Source organism: Hypanus sabinus, chromosome 8 (assembly GCF_030144855.1).
Source record: "Hypanus sabinus isolate sHypSab1 chromosome 8, sHypSab1.hap1, whole genome shotgun sequence".
Taxonomy (NCBI): Eukaryota; Metazoa; Chordata; class Chondrichthyes; order Myliobatiformes; family Dasyatidae; genus Hypanus; species Hypanus sabinus.
In genome coordinates, this window is record NC_082713.1 from 159,799,893 (window position 1) to 159,825,168 (window position 25,276).

Genomic DNA, 25,276 nt, shown 5'->3' on the forward strand with positions numbered 1-25,276 from the left:
TCTTCTTATTACTACCATCAGGCAAGAGGTCCTGGATCTTGCAGAAACACATTTAGTGTTTTAGGAACAGCTTCACCCCCTCCACCATTTGTGAATGGACAATGAACTAACAGCACCTCACTATTTTTGCTCTCCTTTTACACTATGTATTTATATTTTATATGTATTTCTTGTTGTAATTGATAGTATTTTTACTGATGGTATTATATATTTATAGTATTTTATTTAGTATTACATATTGATTAACATTGATAGTATTTATGTCTTGCACTGTACTGCCGCTGCAAAACAACGTTTAACAATGTGTCCGTGATATTAAACCTGATTATGATTCAGGCATGGATGAGAATAAAGAAGTTATTTTACTGCATGGGCACAACTCACCACATACATTTTACATAGGTTTAACCCCAAAACATACAGCTCCATTTATCCTGGGAATATTTGAACTGGTGTCTAAAGGGTAACATAAAAAAGAGACATGTATTTGAGCTGACAATTTAAACAATGTCTAATGTTCTGTGGCTACCCGAATTTATAACTATAATCTAAAGCTCATCCTGTGGGAAACTGAATGTGCAGACCTTTATCCAATCACTCAGTGATAAGAATATGTTGAAACACAAATGTGCTGTGTTACCAGGCCTCTCATGCAGTCAGAATGATAGATAGATGGACTGAAAAGAGCAATTTAGTTACAATTCTGTTCTGATTTTGCAGTAACTTTAAGCTACACTAGACAGGGTTTTCCTTCAGATATCCTACCTGTTTTTTTAAAAAATTGTTTTTCTCCTGAAGGTGATTACTCTGACTTTTCCTTTTACGCTTCCAGCCTTCCCAAGTCAAATGGTCAGTTTTCTATGAAAAAAGCATTCTCAGGCTGTTCATTTATGACTGCATCACAGCTGTGTCCAATTCCCTTCCAGTCCAAACCGCATATACTTTCCACTTTGGTCACTAGCTAAAAGGAGGTTCAAGGAACCCTGCTTTAATCTTTGTCTGCATTGCCAGAGTTGTGAAGAATGGAAACATGAAATTGGGCCAAGTTGTTCATGCCAAACAATATACCTTCCTAAGTGAGTTCAACTGGCCTGCAGTTGACCCATAGTCCTCTAAACTTTTCCCATCCATGAACCTGTTGAAATATCATCTAAAATGCTGTAACTGTATCCGCCTCTGCCTCTACTTCTGGCAGCTTGTTCCATTTACAGTAAACCTCTGTGGAAAAACGTGCCCCTCAATTCAAATACTGGACATTGCACAGTGGCGTATCTAAGGTATGGCACGTGCCCTGGGCGCCACTGAGCAGTTTCTATTAAAGTCAGACAAGCCATCCTCGGACAGTGAAAAAAGAATTTTCTTCAGATGTTTGATCTGTCTTTGATTATCACGGGTGAGAAGCACTAGGATGGCCTTATTTCAGAGCATTGTGTAAGAAGACCATGAAACGTTTCTTCACGAAGAAGAAAGAAAGCAGAGCTGAAGGATGGAAGAGACTAAGGTTGGAGGTGGAGGAAGCCAAGAAGTTGAGCAAGCTCTTTATGCCCTTCTTTGAAAAGCCCAGAACAAGTCATTCGACGCATTCCATGGAGTCGCCTACGCCTGCTACAAGTTTGTTAGAATCCAAAGGTGGATCAAGTACAAATGTGTCACAAGCCAAGGACAAAGTCAAGTCAGATAGATCCAAGTATAACGAGATTAAGAGTGAGGCTGCCACAGAGAACATGGACATGACAAGAGGGGAAGACGATGGTGGTGGTGGTGATGTTGAGTTTATTGACGAGATTTTACCTGACAACACTGAACCTAGTGAACTGGATGGTGTCAAAGAGCCTCGAACTGTCATAACAGAACTGATTGAACAGCATGACATTGGACTTCTGAAGTTCGACAAGGATACTGGAAAAGCAATTCTGCCTGACGCGTTGAGAACAGAAATAATGAAGCTGGGTTCAGAGTATTTCCAGAACAGTGAGAGGCCTTTCCTACCAACAAATAACCCCTCAGTGAACAAAACTTGGTTCAAGAGGAAATTGGGAAATGGTCATGGTAAGGAAGTGACTTGCTCATGGCTGCTCTAATCCCCTTCTAAAAAGTCTGCATTTTGTATCTGTTGTCTTCTGTACTCCTGGTCAGACCATCAATCCTCATTGGAGCAGGAAAGTGACGGAAGTGGAAAGCACCTAAAAGGATTAGTGTTCATGAAAATGCCAAGAATCATCCGGAATGCTTCACGGTGGAAAGAAATTTAGCTGGAAACAGAGGAGTTATTGACGTGCTATTTCAGTCACAGATTGTGAAGGAAAAGCAGAAGTGGCGTGATATCTTGACGAGAATCCTTCACTGCATAAATTTCCTTGCGACTCAGAACTTGGCTTTGCGGGGACACAGGGAGTCACTTCAGCTAGACGATGACTCCAATGTGGGAAATTTCCTTGGCTTACTGAAACTACCAGCTATCTTTGACCCTGTCATAAAAGAACATCTCATTCATTTGGAAAGTCATCCTGGATTCATGCCTTATCTTTCACCGGGTGTCCAGAATGAATTCATCCACATGATGGCAACCACTGTTCGTCAGAGTTTACTGAGAAGCATTTGTAAAGCCAAGTACTGTGGTCTCATGTTCAACTCGACTCCGGATCAGGCACACTGTGACCAGATGTCAGAAGTAGTGAGGTGTGTGGAAGTTGATTTTGAGAGGAAAACAGTCCGTGTTAGAGAGTCCTTCCTTTGTTTTATCCAGATAAGCCAGAAGGATACTGAGAGCTTGGTGGAAGACATCTTGAAACAGCTAGAGAAGGACGATATTGAGCTACAACATTGTCAGTCACAGTGCTATGACAACGCTGCTGTGATGGCTGGACACTGAAGCGGTGTACATCAGAGAATAAGTGAGAAAAAACCTGGCAGTGTTTGTGAATTGCTACAATCACTCACTCAACTTGGCGGGTGTACATGCAGCCAAGCAGGATACCATGGGGGTCACATTTTTTGGAACCATCGAAGCTCTCTACGTGTTTTTCTCTCGTTCAACACAGTGCTGGGAAAAACTCAAAAGCACCGTGCCTGTGGTTGTTAAATCAGAGTCCGAAACCAGGTGGAGTGCAAGGACAGAAGCAGTGAAGCCCGTCGACAAGTACCTTGAGGAGATTCTTCAAGTTCTCCAGGACATGATAGTTGACGAAAACGAGACCAGTGAAACAAGAAGTGACGCAAGGTAGCTGTACAACCGCATGTTATGATTTTATGATTTTGCTAGGATTTTGGAACAAAGTACTCATTTGCATTGCCCATATTCAAAAGAAGCTGCAGGATCCTAGCATGAACTTCCACGATGCTGCCCTGGATTTGAAAGCCCTCCAAGATCATTTTTATGATGAAAGAGAAGTGTTGGTCAGTGAGTCACTCGAAGAAGGAGTCAGTCTCTGTCAAGAATGAAATATTGAAGTTGAAAGACGTCAGAGACGAAAGAAACGAATGGGTGATGAGAACTCGAGACACGCTGGGTTAACATCTAAGGAGGAAATGGAAAGAGTCATGAAGGGACACTCGACCGTCTTCACAGAGAAATGGACGAAAGGTTTGCTCGTTTGCATGACACTGATGCCAAGTTTGGGTTCCTTCTCAATGTCGAGGGACTGTGTTACGGTGCCGACAGTAACGACCTAAAGAAGTGTGAAAATTTGGGCGAATTGTACAGCTCTGATGTTGATGGACAGCAGCTATATGAAGAAATTTTGGATTCAGAATGTTGCTATCAAGGCAGGTCAACATGAAAATATCAAGACCTGAAGGGCTTCTTGAATTTATTGTTCAGTATGGAGATGAGAGCATCTTCCCCAATCTTCGCATTGCTATTCAGATAATGCTAACCATCCCAGTTTCCATCGCCAGCTGTGAGATCAATCAGCAAGTTAAAACTAATACTTTCATATTTGAGAGCCTCCATGGGTTAAGGCAGACTCTGTGATCTTGCTCTGTTGAGTGTAGAAAGAAAAGAAAGTGAAAAAACTGACTTTGATCACATCATAGACCAATTTGCATCAGTGAAAGCAAGGAAGGTGCAGTTATAATTTTCATGTAGTGCCATAATTTAATTAAAAGATTAATGAGCTTGACTTGTATTTTTGAGCTGATATTATGGTAAAGTTATCTAAAAGATGGGTGTCAGATGTTTAGACAGGGGTGCAATTTCAGTGCTTGTCATTGGCGCTATGTTCTGTAGACACGCCCGACATTGCACAAAACAAACTTAGTGGCAAACAGGAAGAGTTGGTGAATACTACCGCATTGATCAGTAAAAAGTAGAGATGGAAAGCTTTGAACTACTCTAAAGGAAACTTAAATTTAGAAAGTCATATACCATCACAAGCTACTTTAAAAAGCAGAAACCCAGTATTATAGAATCCTAACCAAAAAAGTCAGTTACAAATCTTGAAATCTTAATGCAATTAAATGGCATGATTTCTATTGACATAATCTTGGAAGTAGGTACAAAGGAGATGTCAGGGTTAAGTTGTTTTTTTTTTTTTTTTTACGCAGAGAGTGGTGAGTGCATGGAATGGACTGTCGGCAGCAGTGGTGGAAGCGGAAACAATAGGATCTTTTAAGAGACTCTTGGATGGCTACATGGAGCTTAGAAAAATAGAGGGCTATGGGTAAAGCCTAGGTAGTTCTAAGGTAGGGACATGTTTAGCACAGCTTTGTGGGCTGAAGGGCCTGTATTGTGCTGTAGGTTCTCTATGTTTCTATAATTTCAATTAACGTATTATACAAAGCACCATGTTGCTGAAGTAGAAAACACAAGGTAAACTGGAATACAGAAATGATTCTATTCACTTTGGCCTACTTTCAAAGCCCACATTGCTTATAATTAACTAAATCTTCATCATCCGCAAAATAAACACTACATTAATTTATCCTCAAAATGAGAGTAAATCAGATACATTCATTCAATACGTTTATTCATCAGAAACACTTCTTTAGAGCTGCACTTGTTTCAACACCTGGATGAAACAAAATTTCTTACCTACCTCTTAAACATAAGAGAGGATGATAAATCAAATTTATAAGTATTTTATTTGATAACTGAGACACAGTTTTTGTCTTCCCAGCTTTTCTCTTGACATTTTCTGTACCATAAGCTACCAGGAGGAATGGGAAAAGCCCTCAAATTTTTAGGCTAACGTGTCTCTTTCAATCCACTGCTAAGAAAATCATTGAGCAACAGAAGAATAATTAATTCTATTCAAGTTCACAGCAGCACATGCTGGTGCATTTACAATTGAACTTCTGGCTTAAAGTTAAGGCTCAATAATGGGAAGGCAGTGTGATACTACAGAATTATAATCAGGTTTAATATCACCCGCATATATCCTGAAATATGTTGTTATGCGGCAGCATAACATTGCAATACATGGCAATAAAAAGAGTAAATTACAATAAGTATATAAAAATTAATGAAATAAGTAGTGCAAAAAAGAGGGGCAAACTACTGAGGCAGTTTGCATGGGTTCATTGTCCTCAGTAATATTTTTTAAACTTGGTAATGTTGGTGGCATACATAAAAGTACATAATACATTTTTTTGATGATATTCAAAGTTGAAAGAAGAAATTTGAAAGATATTCATGTTGATCCATAGTCTAGAGTCAAATCCAAAATTCATTTTTCTTCCAGCAGTATTCATCAAACTGACTTTGGAGTCAAGCACTTTGCTTCTTCAGGAAGGAACAACTATTTGCTTGCCATTTGTCTGGCAAAGAACAGTGTCATTTTTATCTGATCATTGACTGAGTATCATCTGCAAATATTTCTCTTCTCACTCCTGCACCTTTACCTCTGGTATCTTAAAAAAAATCTATCCCTAGACACCTCTTCTTTCTCATTCGTATCCATAAATACAACAGGGCAGAAATACAGTATCAGTTCCACACACCAAGATTTTAAACAGGCTTGTTCATCAAGTGGCACAACCAAGCAGATTCTGACGCTGGGCCATTGAAGATAGCAGAAAAGAATGAACAAAGTTCTTTCGACGAACCTCATAAAAGAACAAAAGGGTGGACATGAGAAGTAATGCCAGAACCCAGAGCCTTGACAGGCGAAGGCAAGGTTACCTAGTCTTGGAGCAATTAAATGCAGGAATGATCAAGCAAACACCAACAAAGAAACACAGACACTTCACATGAGCAAAGAACGAAGGAAAGTGGAAGCTGTGCCACACAAGAAGGACCTCCGTAGTACTGCCAACAACAAGCGGAAGAGAGACCTATCAACCAAAAGGCCTTATTTCCACTTGGAATAATTTACTTATTATTATTTAATTATTTATGGTTTTATATTGCTATATTTCTACACTACTCTCGTTTGGTGCGACAGTAACGAAGCCCAATTTCCCTCGGGATCAATAAAGTATGTCTGTCTGTAACCACCAACCATAGCCACCACCTACTTTTGCCCACACTTCATCTGAATATGAGGATTGCAGGTCAGCCTTTACAGCCACCTGAGGACCCACCAATGAACATAAATGGTCCAGGCAACCTTAGTGGTGGCACAGATGTGACACCAATGTCTGGTTACATTTCAGAGAATTATCTGGGGGTAGATATGAAATCACTCTTTAGGAAGTAGAGATTGTTACTAGGAACCAGATAATGGTTACAGTCTTTGCAATATTTAATCAGAAAAACCTTCTGCTCAACCAGCACCAGATGCCAGCCTGAAAAGTTATAGAACATGAAAAAGGGAAGTGGCAGTGAGCATCTGGGTATCATCTTTCCAATATACATTCTTCCTTGTTTTATTCCTTTTAGGATATTTTCCAGTCACCTTGCCTCTCCATGTCCGTCCACTTTCCAACCCTAATTCCTACCCAATCCTACAGCATTCCTAAGCTGAAAAACAGCTTCAGATGCATAATGCACACTTGAAGGACATAAAATATGTAAACAAAATGGGAACAAGAATGAGGAAAACAGAAGTTTTATATAAACTGTTTTGCATTTGTTTCAATTTAGCACTTACAATGCTTTCTAAATGACACAAAATTGTGTCAATAATAACTTGACGAAACCAAAAACTTCTTTAAAAATCTGCTTTTTGAGACAGTCCCATTCCCAGAAGTTGTCAAGATCCCAGTATGGGATTAACAGAGACAATGAGTTAAACACGGTAGGATTACATAGTTTGTTATCTGATAACTTAACCTATTATGTTTCAGAAGGTAATAGACACGATAATTGCACAGCAAAATGAAGAGCATCAGAATTACTCAACTATGACTCATCAGCACAAAAGGTCACCTAGACATATTTCTTCTCCGTAGCCAATTCTGATATTTCATACTTCTGTACCCTGTAGATGATGGCATTGTAATAAAGTGATTATTTCAGAATTTAATCATGGGTCTTCCCTAAATTTTCCATATTTTTAATGTTGGAACTACACAATTTAGTACATTTCCCAATGAAATTCTGAACATACCCAATTAACAATCATCTGATCAAACAGTCTCAGGTTTCTATTATTATAATTGTGAAATAACCCAGATGTTGTCAGCCAATAATAATATCCCAAAACTCAATCTAATGAAAATGGTCTACTGGATAAATTAGTGAATGCATACATGATTTAATTTGTTACTAAAACACACTGATCAATTAAATCCCAGAGTTGATGCCTGGAATGTGTTGTTTGCTTAGTTGAACAAGGCTGCACGGGGTGCTGCAATTGGTCTGAACACCTCAAAGGAGAGCCAAAGAGAAACAGCAGAATTCCCATCCCTTCTCACTAACTGATGTGCATATATAATAATCCAGCTCAGTTGTGACGACCGCTACAATCCGATAGTTTTTTAACTATGTTTCTACATAAAAAATATCAGAACTTTTTTGAGATATTGGATTGCCCAATGTACCATATCAAATAAGAAATTTTGCCTTCTCAAAAGGGACTGGGAAAATAATCACGAGCAAAATTAGAAAGTAAGCATGAGCAAATCTACATCATTTTCCTCTCACTTTATTTTTTATAAAAAGTTTAATGCGCACAAATTGTGTGACAAGAGGCAGTTTGCACTAAATTAGCCTCAGAAAAACATGTGTAAAAAAAAGGGAAAGGTGTACAAAAATAAAACTGTGTCAAATAATACTTTTGTTACTTAGAAATGTGTACTTGTATAAAAAGGCCAATTGTGCACACAAACTACAAGAACCAGAGTTGCCCATCTGTATGTCATTTACCACAAGAGAAGCAACTGCAGGTTTAAATTACATGGTATTGGATTGCAATTTCCTAACATTGAATGCTTTTCTACTTTTACCTTGAGTCATTACTACAAAGTATTCATAAGAACTGCTCCAAACACAGTTACTGGTAACTCATTTAAGGAATGTTGACTCGCATTTTGATTTTTAAAAAAAAAAGTCACATTGTTCAACATTGACTAAGCTCTGAAATATTCATTGACCATAATAAAAGATTTGTTTTATAAAATTTGATTTTGAAGTTGAGACCATTGAAGTCTCACTGGAAAAGTGGGCTTAAAATGCACTCTAAATTTTGTACAAATGCTTTTGATGTGACTGCTGCTCAGACTAACTTTTGCATGAACTACAGTATATGACAGAACTTCATTTCAATAACAGGCTTTGAAAGAGCACTGTCATATATCTTAGCTAGGGGCAGTCTTATTTAAAAAGGAATAAAGATTTCATTCTTGGTTTCTTTGTTAGTCTTACAAGACCAAATGAATGAATATTCACACAACTTTGACAGAATGCGCTTCATGTTGTGCCTTAAATGTGTTGAGACATTTGAAGACATCAGTTTCTAATTAGCAAAATTTCTTCAACATTTTAGCATTTTAAACATACAAATACAACTTTCTCCTTGGCTAAACCCTTGTGGATTGGCTGTACAAGAAAGAATTAGACTGTCTAAAGGAATCCAATTAGCCTTAATTTATTAACTTTTTGATAACTTCATTTACATCTTATTTATTTAAACTTAGAGATAAGTAAGCCTTCTACCCATACTAATATGAAGCAATATATTCCATAATCCCTATATCAGTTTCGAATAGAGAATACTCAGAAGTTCTATTCTGCTAATTTAACAGTCTTACAAAGAAATTGAAAACCTGTTGGGGGTGGGGGAGGGGATGTGAGAGTAGAGCAAAGAAAAAACAGGCCATTTGGGTTATATAAAGAAAAACAGACCTTGCCATTCTAACAACACTGCTTTTTTTAGTCACAGTGTAACATAAAAGTTTGAAACTGTCTAGAGTCAAATCTGCACACAGCATTCTAAATGCCTGGCCTAAGTAAAGTCATTTGGTTCTTGGTTCATATACAGATAAAGACAGATTTTTTTTTGCTTATGGTCAAGTATTTTTACATATTTTCATAAATAAGAAGCAGATTACCTTGTCAATCACCTAAAGCCCATTTCCTTTTTATCCATTCCAATAGCAGTGGGTCAATAACAAGGTTAACCAAGGTTTCCCCCCCTTAATTAGTAAAATACTGACAAAATTTGATTTTATTTAAGAACTGAAGTTTTGTTATGAGCACAGGAATGATGATGTTAAAGGATTTATTGGAATGATCACAAAAGACCAATGAAACTCTTTGGGTTTTTCAGAAAATTCCACCCTCCTGAACTTACCTGGATGCAAGGTGCAATGGGCAAGGAAGATAATCATCACCTTGTGCTCTTTAAGAAAAACTAAACGTTCAATTGTTTAAAGATTCAGTTTGTTTCAAGACATTTATTAAAGATATATTTCAACGATTATTGACTGCTCAAAGATACTGATACAATTGTTTATTACATTTTAGTTAACTGTATATAGAATGATTTTGCCTTACATATCCAACACTAAGCCTTTTGTATCTTTCCTGAACTATTTTAAATAAACACATTAGACTTTCTCCAATTGTATGAAACCTTATTAAAAATAGAAGCCATAAAAATCTCAAAAAAGCGAACAGTTCTTTGGTTAAAACCATTGAGAAAGTTTCAAGGCAATATACTTCAGTGAACAGTTGTGTAAAGCAGCATCAAAGGTGGACACAGTTTGCAGAGGAAACACAGGATCATTTGCTACTTTCAAAGAACCATTAAGCAGCAATAGCCTTCTTCAACAAGATTGCATCTGCAGATTGAGATGAAGGTTTTCACAATAGAAAACCACTTTGAAGGGTCTTATTCTTTGCAATTAAAAGTGAAAATAGCTTCTATATTAGAGGATTTAAATATTTCTAAAGAATTTAATTTCAGAAAATTAAACAGAGAAAAAAAATTGTAGATTCAATATTTGAAAAAAGTTGACCACTAATCGCAATAGTTTTAACATCATGAACTGCAAAGTATCCATACCATTTTTTTACTGTGCAGTAGTTCATGTGCCCATTGACTTGTGTTTACAATATAATGCCAAACTATCCAGACAAATGCGAGGTAACAGGAAGTTGATTGTTTAGATAAAGGTTGGGATTTTGAAAATTCTAATAAGAAACATCTTTGAAGAAAATTTATATGTGCCTGCTATTTACCTAGTATTAACAAGGAAAAGAATTCAACTTATAATGTTAATAAAAATAAAAAAGGCAAAGATTTAGTTATCAAACGATTTTATGAATAAGTTACTTTGCCTTTTCTCCAATCCCCAACCACAGACCACTAATCATATTAACTTCTATATGCAGTATTATATACAAGGAAATGGGTGCTCCGAGTAGCAGCATGCAGTTAAATAGCAGAATTTCAAAGCAGTAAATCATTTAGTAAATGACTGGAGATAATTATAAAGCAAAGCATAATAAATAGGAAAAGCAAATTATGCAGCGCTGCATTTAAAGGAGGGGTAGACTACTGTAGAAAACCCTTCTAAATAACTTTACAGTGTTCACTGAACTCCTCTGAGTAGTACAGATCAAGGCAGTGAGCCTCCTTGTAGCAGCCTGTTATGGATTCCAACACTGAAAGTACCATGCTGGAACATTAATGGTTCTCGCTCATTTTCGAGTACTGATGGATGTACTTTTGCTATTATGGGCTACAACACAAAGCCAACATTCTTGTAAAGCACTACTTTCCTTCCTAAGAATGTGTTTTGTATCATAATAATTTAGTCATATTGATCATTCATCTCCCTCACCTCAAGGCGTGACTTGTACATGGATACCAAAACAATCCAATTGAAATACCGTTAGGGTGATTATGATTGAAAATAGCATCTCTTACAACAAAGCTCAAATGAGAAAATAAAATTCTGTAGATAAATTATTGGGAGTAGTTGAATGGATATGATATTCCATATCATTTCAGTGCTGCAATTTGTCACCGGAGCTTATTCTAATACATTTATTTTTTTATATTTACTGTGCAATGCACAATTCTGATAAATGCCCCAAATAACTCAGCTAATATTTCTGAATTCAATCCCATTTACTGAGTATAATCACATGCGCCATCTGCTGGATTTTGCTGAAGTGTGACAGGATCAAAATTTTTTGCTTAAATCAGTTAAATGTAAAAACTACAGCATGGTATTCTGTGGGATACCATTTTTCAATAATAATGAGATTGGAAAGTAAGGCCCTGGAATGCATTATATACCAGCAATGGACAATAATACTGCCTTAATTAGAAGCTGTGATCACAGCAAAGGAATGCAGAAGATAATATGAAGTTTAGAGTTAACTTAGTTACTGTACTGTTTGTAATGTGATAGCCACTGGGTTAAGAGTTGATTGTATAAGCAAACCTCAGTATTGCTGCCATTTATGATAATATATAGGTCACTGCACCCATGAGCTTTAAAGCACAGCATAGTAGTTCCCTTGATGCATCAGTTGGGTAAGCCAGCGGTTTGCTGAATAAAAGATTCTGAAATGTCATGGGTTCAATTTCCAGTCCTGGAGCATCAGCAGTGGCTACGATAATTAGCCTTAATATCCCCTGGGTGGGAGGAGGGGAGAGGGTCAGGAAATTGGGTTCCACCTTGTGATTGCCATTTAGTAATCCTTACTGGTAAATTCATGGCCCTTAAATGAAACCATAATCTGGATCAGCTGTGCTGGTTTCAAAGTCAAGCATCTTACTGTCCAGATTTAACATGAAGAACAGCCCCTTGGAGGCATCAGTGAGGGGACAGTGATCCTGGAAACTGACTCCAACAACATTAGTGCTTTTGGAAAAGACAGAAGTAAATTGAACAACCACCTCCCCCTCCAAAATTACAAGAGAAAGATCATATTTAATGAATGCTTTAAATATAATGATCTATCCCCATTCCAAAAAGTTCTGCTGGTGAAGGGATGGAAAAGGCCAGTGAAAGTGAAACGGGAATTACTTTTATAAGTTCTTAATTACATAAGTAGCATCAGGATGTCAAGTCTGGCCACCCAGCAGCTCTTGCAACTTACATAAGCATGACCTAGAGTCTTGGTAACTGACCAATCAGCAGGTCCTCGGTATCAAATAGTTCCTGGACCTCCACTTTTGGAGTGATCAGTCAGGGTGCTGAGCATTGGAGTTGGTACATTATGTCGCAGTTGTAGGTGAGACCAGACTTATGTACTCTGTTCAGTTTTGGTCCCCCTGTTATAGGAAAGATGTGGCTAAACTGCAAAGAGAGCTGAACTGAATATGCCTGGACTCTTTCAGTTTTGCGTTCTATATTCTGTGTTTTTTTTTCTCTTTTTATGATGCCTTTTGACCATTTTTTGTGTGTGAGAGAGTGCTGATGTTTTTCCCTGAACTGGTTCCATGGTTTTCTTTGCTTCATGGCTGTCTGTGGGAAGACAAACCTCAGGGTTGTGTATTGCATGCATACTTTGATAATAAATGTAATTTGTAAAAAATTCATGAGGATGTTGTCAGGACTAGAGGGTATGTTATAAAGGAGAGGTTGGCCAGGCTAGGTTTTTATTACTTGGAATGTAGGAGACTGAGGGGTAACCTTACAGAAATATTTACAATTACAATGTAGATAAGGTGGACAGTAACAGTCTTTTTCCAAAGGTAAAAGAGTCCAAAACTAGGGAGCATAGATTTAGGGAGAGAGAGGAAAGATTTAAAAATGAACCTAAAGGGGCAATTTTTTCTACACAGAGACGGTGAGCATGTGGAATTAAGTGACAAAAAGGAAGTGGTTGATATAAGCATAATAGCATCATTTGCGAGGTATGGAGCTGAGGTTTAGAGGGATGTGGGCCAAATGCAGGCATTTGGTACCGGCTGGACAGGCACCATAGATTTACTGAGCAGAAGAACTTGTATCCATGTTGTATCACACTTAGACTATGATGGAAGCACCAATGTCAAATCAAAGTTAGGCAGGCATCAAGGAATTTCCCTGGTTCAGAACATACTGTACATTAGTTTAAAGCAAGGGTTCCCGAACTTTTTTATGCCATAGACACCTATCATTAACTGAAGGGTACACGGATCCCAGGTTGGGATTCCAAAGTATAAAGCGATATCAACAACTTTCACTTTTCCCACCTCCCCAATTGGAAATTGTCTCTGTATCAAAGATCTCCCCATGCCTGGTTAGACAGATACTTAAACATAAACTAATGTTTTTCTGTCATTTACTGTTTGGGAATTTTCTTCTATTTCTTGGGTGTCTGCAGAGAGTAAGAATTTCAGGTTGTATATTGTATATTAAATGAAACCATTGAACCATTGAATCAGAAAAAAGGCCTATTTATAGCAGAGTTAGCAAGGTTTCAACCAGTTGCCAGGGGAGTAAGAGTGAAGGATTTTCAAAATTCTTGGAATTCAATATTTCACAGAGTCTTGTTTTAAGTGCATAAAAAGGAGTCATGCATACACCAAACAACCCCATTCTAGGTAATTGCTAGTTTCATAGTTAACTGCTGAGTTTGCCTTTCTACTTGTGTCACAAGGAGATTACTTTGTCAGTGCTGCTTTGGAGAGATACACTATTTAGGGTTGGGAGATGCTTTAAAGTGAAGTTCACCATAGAAAATGAGATAATTAGATCACATTTAGAATATTAACTAGCCTCTGCCACAGGATTATGGATGGGAATAATATTTCCAGGTTGCAGCCTGATTGGTCTGTATCAAGCAACATCCTTAACAACAAAGTGTCTAATTTTGAATGTGTTTTGTGCATGTGCGCATTCCTCCAAATTAGTGGTCTGTACTAATAGGTTTTTTTAACTCAGTTTTTTCCTCTGCCTGCCATTTTTAGTGAGAACACACATATTTTGTTTCCTCTTTGAGAGGACACGTTCACAAACCGTCTCGTCTGCTGTCTCCCCAGATACTGTCTGATCTGCTGAATGCTTCCAGCTTTTCTTTCAGATTTTCAACGTCTGTAATATTCTAATTCTTCAAAATAATTTTGGTACTGGCACGCATTTCCATCTTTAGTAAGCATTTAAAAAAAAACAATCACAATTTCTTTGTTATTCAAACTGAAACTGTTCACATGTACTTTTGATTACATCAAATTCCCCCACTGAATAATTTCTAAGCTGCTACATGACAAATAGCATGTGTACAAATGAAGATTAAAGCTGAACCTGTTCTTTTGTGCGTGGCACACACACACACAAACAGAATTGAAACAGGCTTCTCAGAATTTTTTAAAAGTATTACCAGCACCATGTAAAGCTGTGCATTTTAAATATTATTTTATGCAAATCACAGGAACTGTTGCGATAACACCCCTAAATGAAAACCAAAATTGGAACAATGTTGGTGGCGATCAGTTAACTTGAGGAGGATTTACCATCACCTTGTATTATTGTCAGCAGTACTTAGTTTTCTTGAGTTTTAAGTTGGCAATGATTTCAGTATAGTTACTGATAGTGAATAAAAACATAAAACAAATCTGGTACTTTAATTTCCTCAGGTTGGTTAAATTGAAAAATGTTTTGTACTGTATATAAGTTACCTCTCTGGAGCTCAAAGCTTGAGCTAACTTTTACAACTGTAACTTTATATTTTAACCTACATACTTGTATCAATGTAATTGTTAATGCCATTCACATTATGGAATCTCAATGCATGAATTAAAATGTCATTCAACACACTTTAAAATGAGAATGGTAACACTATCAAGATGCCGTCAAGATTGGGAAAAGCATCTCAAGTAGCAAAGATGATGATAATTAAATTTTCTCAGGATCTGAGAGCTGTCCTAGCATCTTAGAACTGCTAGATAATATATGGACTAGGGGTTGCTGGAAAATGTTACTTCGGATTTTTTTAAAAATGGGGACAATGTGTACACTTAAAGCAATGATTTATTGCTGACTTCTGCCTTCAAAGACAAACTCTGCTAAAACAAAATGAGGGTCAGTGTCACTAGAGTCAGCTAGGATTTTCTGCAGCAGTCACCTTCTCCATTATTTTTTTTCTTGCTAATGGCACCCAAAATTTGCAAGACACACAGCATGCAGCACACATTCAACCTGAGGGAAGCCCACAAGCACGAAGGGCTACTGGCTGGCTCTTTGTCACCAAATGCAGCAGGTTGAATGCGGACATCACTGGGACACTTCCACCAAGAAACAAGAGGCAAGAAGCAGGGAACAACAGCTAAGTAGGGAAACAAAAAGAAAATCATGTTAAATGTCAAAACGCCAACAGCATGCAGGTTACGTAAAATAACATTCTGAAAATTCCGACATTTTTAGAACCTAAACATGTAATTTGGAGTCAAACCACTAGTTTTCTTTCATCTGACTCAAGATGAATGTATTTTTCCATGTAAATGATGTTTATTCCTTATGTTTGACTTTGGATCGAGTTGTTGTAAATTGGCAGCAAAAATGAATAAGGATCATTCATAGGCAAATACATCTTCAAAGTAATGTTGCTTATGGTGCTTTCACAGACAAGCAGCAAAAGCATTTCAGGAGTACCAGCACCTTCTGAAGAACAAAACAATGATTTATACAGTGAGCAGTTATTCTGGAGTGTGTCTGAAAGAAATATGCTTATGTTAACTTTGACATCTTAAAAGTGACTTATTGCAAAGCCAAAATAATTTTTCCTGTTTTTACAAGGAGAGAAAAAGGAAACAAAATTAAGTGTCACAACGAACAGTCTCAACGAGCCATTAAATAAAAGTAAACATGTCAACTTCAAAACGACTGTGTGCTGCTGAACCAAAGGGGCATAGATTGAGATTACACTGTGGGAAGTCCATTCATTATTAACCAACAGAAATAACAAATAAAAAATTAATCAGAAAGCTTCAGTAGATGAAATTATTCTTATAACTTTTGCAGAGCCTGCTATGAAAATGAAAGTGTTCAGTGATGTCCAATTACCTAGCAGAACTGCATTCTTACTCAGTCTCCGCAGCTGATCATAAAAGGTCGTCCTATTCGGTATCATCAATTGCAGTACCAGGCAGCCTGTGCGCCTACCAATCGAAGCCATCTGGCTTGTGTCAAGCCTCTGGGTCAGGCAGCTACAGTGCAACAGGAAGAGAGGCAGTGATGTCACTCTGCAGGTCAGGCAAAGAACAAGGATGTATTTTCTAATTAAAAGGCAGTGTGCCCCAGTACTAGGGTTCCAGCATAGTTGAACTGGGTGATTTATGTTTAATGCAAAGCTCATGCAGCTAGTGAAACAGCTGCCATCTACTGGTAGAATCAAGCAGGAAAGGTCACCTTGCAGGAGTTTACTTCTGCACATGTCTTAATACAGTGGATTCCAGTTAATTGGGACACAATGGGACCAGGATGTTTTGGCCCAATTAAGCGGCTGCCCTAATTATCCACATTTTCATGGAAATGGCTAAAATGTTATAAAAAAGACAAACTACTGTTTAACTGAGTAATTAGGCTAGAGTTCATGGCTCGAAGGGCTGTTAGTGCCTCTTCAGCACTGTACCTCTCAATAAAATAAAATAAAATGCAGGTAAAGAGTTGTTCCAAATAGTGACTGTCCCAATTAACCAGAATCCACTATATTTCCAAATAGTTACTTTTTGTGCAAATTTCATTAGTAACATAAATAGATTTACACTCTACAAATTATCCTGTTAAGGTGATTGTGTTTTCAAAGACTTACTATTTCCTTCTTACTATACATGGCTTTATTATTGATATTTTTGTGAATAACATGGGCAGCTGGAAGGATTAATTGAAGGACTGCCAATTTTCACTACATAATTGCCAGCAGATTAACTCACAGATTTACTGTGCAAAGTAGCATGCATTAGGCAACAGGGTCAGCAGTGCTTCAACTGAATAGCAGTGGCTCCAAGCCATGTGTGGGGCAAAGGAATGAAAATCAGCCACGCATCTCGCTCACAATCCTGTGTGTGAACAGCAGGTTAAGGCAAGTCAAGGCTAAATTATGCTGCCCCTCACTATCAAGAGCCTGATTACACTCACCATTAGGAGTAACCACTGCCTCGAGGGGTCGCTGTGCAAAGGCTCAGTTTGGAGTCTGGATCTGTGTTAGCCAGTTTCCTCATGCAATAAGGGGGCCTGTTGTCTGTTTGATCCCTCCTTTACTGAACTAGCTTGCTGGAAGTAGACCAGCTGTGTTCAGGAAATCCAGGTCTGCATACGGCCAAGCGGCGGTCCCCAAGGATTGTTACAGGCGGCCACCACAAGCCTATTCATATCTGATTGTGACACCTGGAGCAGCCATTCTCCCCTGCCCTTCAAACTGGATTCCTCTCCCAGCTTTTCAAATTTATGATATATGTGCTTGTGTCAATGCTTCAGACAAATTCTGAAAATGAAAACTACCAAATTCTGCAAATTATTCTAAATTATACAGTATGTAGCTATTGTTCATACATTTCATTTAAATTCATTTCAAATGAGCATTCCTTTAATTTCCAAAGTATAATAATGCATGTCCTTTATATACAATTTAATGTAATTTTTCCAATTCATTAAATAAATTTAATTTCAATTTTTAAATTGTATGTCCATATGGAAACAATTTTAATTCATTTATTTCTTTTCAAGCTAGCATTTAAAATGCATCTAACTTAATAATGATTCTATTTTATACCACAAATATGCCTCTCCTGAAATAAGAACAAAACTTTCAAACCAGCACGAAAAATGCCATGGGAAATCAGCCAATGTATGTAAAAGTTTCACATCTGGCTTTTGTCACATTCCCAAATGATCATATTTTGTCACACATCCAAATATTTCTCCATTCTTCCCTTGAAAGTTGCAATGGTCTCAGTCCCATTCCCTATGGCATTCACTGCTCCAATAAAACTCGAAGAAAATACATTTCTTAAGGTTTCTTACATCTTTCCTTCCCCTGTCTCTCTTTCTCAAGACAGACTGAAGGGCCACCTTCATCCCATTTTCCATCCCAAACTAACAACTTCTCCAATTTCATACAATTATTCCGCCTATCGAAGTGCCTCATAACTTAAAAACTACTTCATCAGAAATACGAGTTCTGATCATCAGTCTGAAACATTGACTCCATTTCCATTTCCGCAGATGGTGCTAATTTGCTGAGTATCTGTAGCATTTTCTATTTTTATTAGACTTTCAACATTTCCTTTTTTGTTTCTGAATACATTTCTGTGGTCTCTTCTGTTGCAAAAACACTCATAGATTTTAAGGTAAAACTTCATTCAATGTGACTTCTTCTTCAGAAAGTTTACATCCAGTAACTTTTGTTGATGTCCATTTGTTCATTATGCTGACAATGTGGTCTTTCCATGACCATCAATGTTCTTGACGAATCACTCTACAGAAGTGGCTTGCCATTGCCTTCTTCTGAGCAGTGTCTTTACAAGATGGGTGACCCCAGCCATTATCAATACTCCTCAGAGATGGCGTGCCTGACATCAGTGTTTGCATACCCAGGACTTGAGATGCACCGGCTGCTCATACAATCATCCACCACCTGCTCCCATGGCTTCATGTGACCCTGATCGAGGTGGGAGGCCAAGCAGGTGATACATCTTGCCAAGGGTGACCTGCAGTCTAGCCGAAGGAAGGAGCGTCTTACACCTCCTTCGGATGAGACGTCTCTCCACCGTGCCACCCACCGTGCCGTTTGTTAATGCAAGGTTCTAAAAATACAAGGCCAAATATTGTTGACTCTGTTTCTGATCCAGTGTAGTCCCATGGCTTTCCTACTCTTGCATCGTAACTGATCAGGATGCACTTTTCCAGTCTGAAGCACCTGTGCCAGCAGCAGTATGGCCCATGCTGCAGCTGAGGAGAAACAGCCTCTGGAACTGCCCTAAAAACTCTGTTAGCCGGAACAGTTTCGGCTGCTGTGAAACATGGGGAATTTTAATAGTTCAAAATTACCCAGATGCCCAGGAGACATTCAAGATTATTTACTGTTATTTCCCGTACATAAGTGTAAAGGAGAATGAAATAATTGTTACTCCAGATCTGATGCAACACAAAAGGAAACCCAATAATACAATAAATGTAAATACATAAGAGAGCTTATATACATAGATTGATTAGAACAGTACAGAACTTCATTGTCATTGGTCAAGGGAACAAGACTGTACTGCTACTCCAGTCCGTGCAAAACAGATACAGTCAGCCCTCATTATTCGCGGGTTCTTCCAATTCCTCTGTAGGCTGTTTCATCGTTGTTGGGAGTGAGCCCCCCACTGTCACGTCATCAGCAAACTTGACAATGTAATTACTCAGGTGTTTGGCCATGTAACCATGAGCATGTAAAAAACTGAACTAAATAATTTACAGGTATAGGTATTGATTATAACTGGCGCTTCAATAACCAACTCCGCCAACTTCGTCAGGGATGATGATTGGGGGTGCTAAGCTTGTGCTACACCTTGCCCATGGGTGACCTGCAGGCTAGAAGAAGGAATGATACCCCTGTTTTAGAGACGCATCTCCATCCTGTCACCTATATTAAGTATTACTGAGCTCATTTCATTAATTATACAAATTATACTGCATACCCTACAATTGTACAGTGGGTGAAGTCAGAGACACGTCTGAATTAACTGGCAGAAAGAGACAACAAAGTGCATAAATCATCCAGAGAAGTGATATTATTCAGTTACAGAAGAGCAGAGAATATTTGTTACTAGCTCCCTGTAGCTTTTGTTTTGCTCAATCTGCCCTGGGCTGCAACAATCATGAGATGAAATGAATCAACAACAAATTTTGGTGTCCACAATGCCCGATTAAAACAAGGTCCAGACACTGTGAGAGCATTAAATCGGGATCTCAGTGCCCATATTAGGACTCTTCTCCAGGATGTGGGCTACAAATTTCAACAGGAGATAGAAAACGCATGTCAAAAGTACAATGTTACAATATGCAGGTAGATTGGGAAAATGAGGTTAGTGCTGATTTGCTAAATTTGTAAAATGTCTATCACTTTTTAGGGCAGCTTGTGGTTGAGCCGACTAAGTGATCAGGAGTTCTCGATTAGGTGTTATGTAATAAACTGGATTTAATTAGGGAGCTTAAGGTAAAGGAACCCTTAGGAGTCAGTGATCATAATATAATAGAATTCACCCTGTAATTTAAAGAGAGCTAATGTCAGATTATTAGTATTATAATGGAGTAAAGGAATTACAGAGGCATGAGAGAGGAGGTGGTCAAAATTGATTGGAAGGGAACACTAGCAGGGATGATGGCAGAACAGCAATGGCTGGAGCCTCTGGGAGCAATTCAGAAGGTGCAACATAGATACTTCCCAAAGAAGTAGTAGTATTCTTGTCAGGTCACTTGTCTGAGTGCTGCTGGTACCATGTAACCCAGTACTACCTGTCACATGGTCGGGTGGTTGGCAACTAAACTGGCTCCCCCACCGGGCTTGCCTGGTGAGGACGGTGGCTAGACATCTGTAGGACGAGAAACAAGACCTGTCAAAGGGCGGATGAACCCTCTCATAAATACTTCCCAAAGAAGAAGTAGTATTCTAAAGGAATAATGACACAACCTTGGCTGACAAGGGAAGACAATGCCAACATAAAAGCAAAAGAGACTGCATATACGAAAGCAAAATTAGTGGGAGAAGTTAGAGGATTGGAATTTTTAAAAAACGGACAGAGGGCAACTAAAAAGCCATAACGAAGGAAAAGATGAAATGTGAAGGTAATCTAATCAATAATATCAAAGAGGATCCCAAAAGAGTAAGAGAGGTGAGAGTAGATATCAGACTGCTGGAAAATGATGCTGTAGCGCTATAGACATAGAAACGGTGGACAAGGTATTGACAGATGAAATGAATAAGTATTTTGCATCAGTCTTCACTGTGGAAGGTATCAGCAGTGTGCCAGAAGTTCAAGAGTATCAGGGGACAGAAATAAGTGCAGTTGTTATTACTAAGGGGAAGATGCTTAGGAAGCTGAAAGGTCTAAAGGTAGCTAAGTCACTTGGACCAGATGGGCTCTGAAAGAGCCAGCTGAAGATATTGTGGAGGCATTAGAAATAATCTTTCAGGGAACAATAGATTCTGGCATGGTTCTGGAGGACTGGAAAATTGCAAATGTCACTCCATTCTTCCAGAAAGGAGGGAGGCAGAAGAAATTATAGACTAGTTAGCTTGATCTCAGTGCTTGGGAAGATATTGGAGTCGATTGTTAAGAATGAGGTTGAGGTACTTGGAGGCACCTGATAAAATAAGCCAAAGTCACCTGGTTTTCTTAAAGGAACTTCTTGCCTAGCAAATCTGTTGGAATTCTTTGAGGAAATGACAAACAGGATAGGAGAATCGGTGGATGTTGTATACCTAGATTTTCAGAAGGTCTTTGACAAGGTGCTGCACATGAGGCTGCTTAACAAGACAAGAGCCCAGGAAAGATAGTAGCATGGATAGAGCATTGGCTGATTGGCAGGAAGCAAAGGATGGGAATAAAGGGAGCATTTTCTGATTGGCTGCAAAGACAACCAGTGTTCCACGTGGGTCTGTGTTGGAGCTGCTTCTTTTTAATTTCAATTGAAAAGAAAGTTGGAAGGATGTTGGAATTGATGGCTTTGTGGCCAAATTTGTGGATGATCTGAAGATGGGTAGAGGGGCAGGTAATACTGAAGAAGCAGGTAGGTTGCAGAAGGACTTCTGAAAATCTAGGTACACAACATCATTTAGATGAAATAAAAGCATAGACTATTTTCTAAATAGAGAGAAAATTCAAAATTCCGAGGTACAAAGGGACTTAGGTGTCCTTGTGCAGGATTCCCTGAAGAATAACTTGCAGGTTGAGTTGGTAATGAGGAAGGCAAATGAAATGTTAGCATTCATTTCAAGAGGGCAAGGATGTAATGCTGAGGCTTTATAAGGCACTGATGAGGCCTCAATTGGAGTGTTTTGACCAAATTTGGGCCCCTTATTTAAGAAAGGACGTGCTAACATTGGAGAGGGTTCATAAAAATCTGGGAATGAAAGGCTCTGGGCCTATACTCACTGGAATTCAGAAAAATGAGGGGAGGGTCTCATTGAAACCTGTCGAATATTGAAAGGCCTTGACAGAGTGGATGGGATGTGGAGAGGACACTTCCTATAGTCGGGGAGTCTAGGACCAGAGGTCACAGCCTCAGAAAAGAGGGAAGTCCACTTAGAGGGAAATGGATCAGCCACAAATGGCACAGCATACTCGATGGGCAGAGTGTCCCAATTCTGTTCCTATATCATATGGTCTTCTCCAAACTTAACAGACAGATCACATTCTCAAGCTGAAGATAGAGTTCATAGCCATGCTTCAGATCCCTACTTAGATCAACGCTATATTTACTCACACTCTGACAAATATCTCTACCCACCCTAGCTCCAAAATGCAAAATCCTCATAAGCAGCTTTGCTTCCTCTGGCCTCAACCAGCCCAGCGCTCATTTTACTGGCTTTCAAAGTTCCGCTGTGCTATTCTAATCCTGGATTGTCAACCCTGAAGGCCCTGTCTTTCAATTCTCTCAGGAATTGCTGTTTGACTTTCCTTCTCCCCCACAACTCTTTGAATCTGCCGCAAAAGTCAAAAGCTGAAAAATATTACTTCTTCCCATGAACCTCCACGCCAGCTTTTCTCATGGTTTGACTTGGATGATGCAGCTGGGGTTTCCATTACTAAAATGGATTTTGTTACCATTCATTCAGCAAATGTCTTTTAGAGCTGAACGGGTTCTGTTCCTGTCAGCAAAAACAAGCCTTATTAACTCTCTTATTAGTCCCAACCATTGTTCCAGCATAATCATCCAACCTCTTCCCCACCCCAAAGTAAGAAGAGTTCACACTGGCCATCGTATATCAGAATTAATTTATCCTTATCTGTGAGTGCCGTTGACTCACCCCAGCGCTGAACTGCCTCTGTGGTTGTGGCCAGCAGCTGTCAGGCTCCTGGACCAGCTTCACCCACCCCAGCGCTGAACTGCCTCTGTGACTGTGGACTCACTTTCAGGGAAACTGCGGTTAATATTCTCTATGTTACTTGTTTACTCTTTTATTGTTTGCACAATTCAGTTTTTTCACACACTGGGGGTGTTGGTTGGTTGTGTGACTTTTTAAAAGGGCTCTACTGTGTTTCTTTGTTTTGTGGCAGCCTGCAAAGAGATGAATCTCAAGTATAGATACTTTGATAATAAATGTACTTCAAACTTAGAATCAACCCAATGTGATCCAAATCTCTCATACTCATTTTAAGTTTCAAGAACAGGAAGATATATTTGCCATTACTTTTTGTTAATTTTGATAATAATAAAGGAAGAATTCATCATTGAGAGCAGCACAGTGTGCAGCTGGCAGAGACCTAGCTTCAGTCTTGACCTCACGTGAATATACTTTGGCATTTGCATGATCTCTCTGAAAACCTGCAAGTTTCCTCCGGATGCACCACTTCCTTCCTATTCCACTGTAATTTCCCCGGTGTGTAGGTGAGTGGGAGAGTCTGAAGGAAGATGTTGAGGAAGTGGGGAGTAAAAAATGGGAATTCGGTATGATTGGTGCAAATGAACAGATGATGGTCAGCAGAGTTGCCTGGCTGAATAACTCATTTCCATGCTGTATCTTCTCAATGACTAATATTCTATGAAAGGCATTCCTGAATAATCAAAAATCTTAAGATCAAAATTTGTGTATGGAATTGAAAGATAGATTATTGTAGAAAGATCCCCTCATTATAAATACAGTCTATCTGCTGAATAAACGGTCATATTGCTTTAACAAAGTGATTTTTCATTTTTCAACTGTAAAAATACTAATAATTTAGAAATTAAATTTGCAAACACTACCTTATTTCCATACAAATTCCCATGATTGTATTCAACCAGAGGCACTTAGAGTCATAACATTTTTTTTTATCTAAAAGGGTCCCAAATTCTAAATTATGCTAATTCAGTTCCAAATAGGGAAAAAGATAGATTCTAACAGACTTAACCATTAACAGAATAAATAATAATATCAAACGAATGAATAGACTAACTCTTCTCCGGCTTCTAGCCATGTACATATATTGATTTTAACCGACGTTTTGAAGATATACTCTGCCATCTTCATCAAGGATGGTACAAGTCCAATGGTACAGATACACCAGTCGTCTGTTCCTCCTGACTGGTTAGTCTTCAACCAAATCAGGATTCCACAGTTCCACCTTGTTTACAATCGAATTTCAGTTCTTACTTGGAGTGAGGCCTTCATCTTTGTTAAAATTCCTATTCATTAGTCTTAGTTCAATTAATTCCTTTACCAGGTAGTCTCAAAAGCCATTGATGTGGCACAGTTGTTCTGTGCCATTGAAGTCAATCCTACGGCCACTGAGAATACAAAGCTCTACTGCTGATTTCTCCAGGCAACCCAAAAGTATACATCTACGCTCCTTGACGCGGGTTTCCACCGTGCGCCCGATCCGCTCTGCATTCACAGGGAACACTGTAAACGCCAGCTGTCCTGAGTCCCAGGTCATCTTCGGCTTTTGGGACCACTCGGTGAAAGAAGCCCTCGTGAAAAGACTAGAGAATAAGAACTTCAACTAAGATGAATGTCTCCAAGTAAGAACTGGAATTCTATTGTAAACAAGGAGGGACAGCAAAAATCTGATTGATTGAGGACTAACCAATCAGGAGGAACACACAATGGGGGTATATATACCACTGGACTAGACATACCTAGGTATCATCCCTTATGAAGATGGCAGAATTTGTCATTGAAATGTTGGTTAAAGTCATTATCTATACCAAGCTGGAAGCTTGAGAAGTTTATTCATCATTTACCCCAGGAAACCAATAGATCCTGTCTCAATATCAAACAAAGTTGACCACAAGCCAGGTATGGACCTTCATTTGTCATTCACTT

At 38.6% G+C, this 25,276-nt stretch overlaps 1 protein-coding gene across 6 annotated transcripts in view; it reads right to left on the reverse strand.

Annotated features, from left to right (window-relative positions):
- msrb3 (methionine sulfoxide reductase B3) overlaps window positions 1–25,276 on the reverse strand; it is a 129,645-nt gene that overhangs the window by 86,525 nt on the left and 17,844 nt on the right. Inside the window, exons 2-3 of one of the 6 annotated variants that reach the window (XM_059978378.1) lie at window positions 17,404–17,762; window positions 16,351–16,472 (exon numbers count right to left, since the gene is read on the reverse strand). The exons of 1 other annotated variant lie outside the window; for it this stretch is intronic. In XM_059978378.1, the coding sequence (XP_059834361.1) occupies window positions 16,351–16,441 (91 nt within the window). In that variant the 5' untranslated portion in view covers window positions 16,442–16,472; window positions 17,404–17,762. Of the gene's footprint in view, window positions 1–15,465; window positions 15,593–16,329; window positions 16,473–17,403; window positions 17,763–25,276 lie in introns of those variants that run through there. 4 more of the 6 variants (XM_059978376.1, XM_059978381.1, XM_059978377.1 and 1 more) reach the window with 4 other exon arrangements.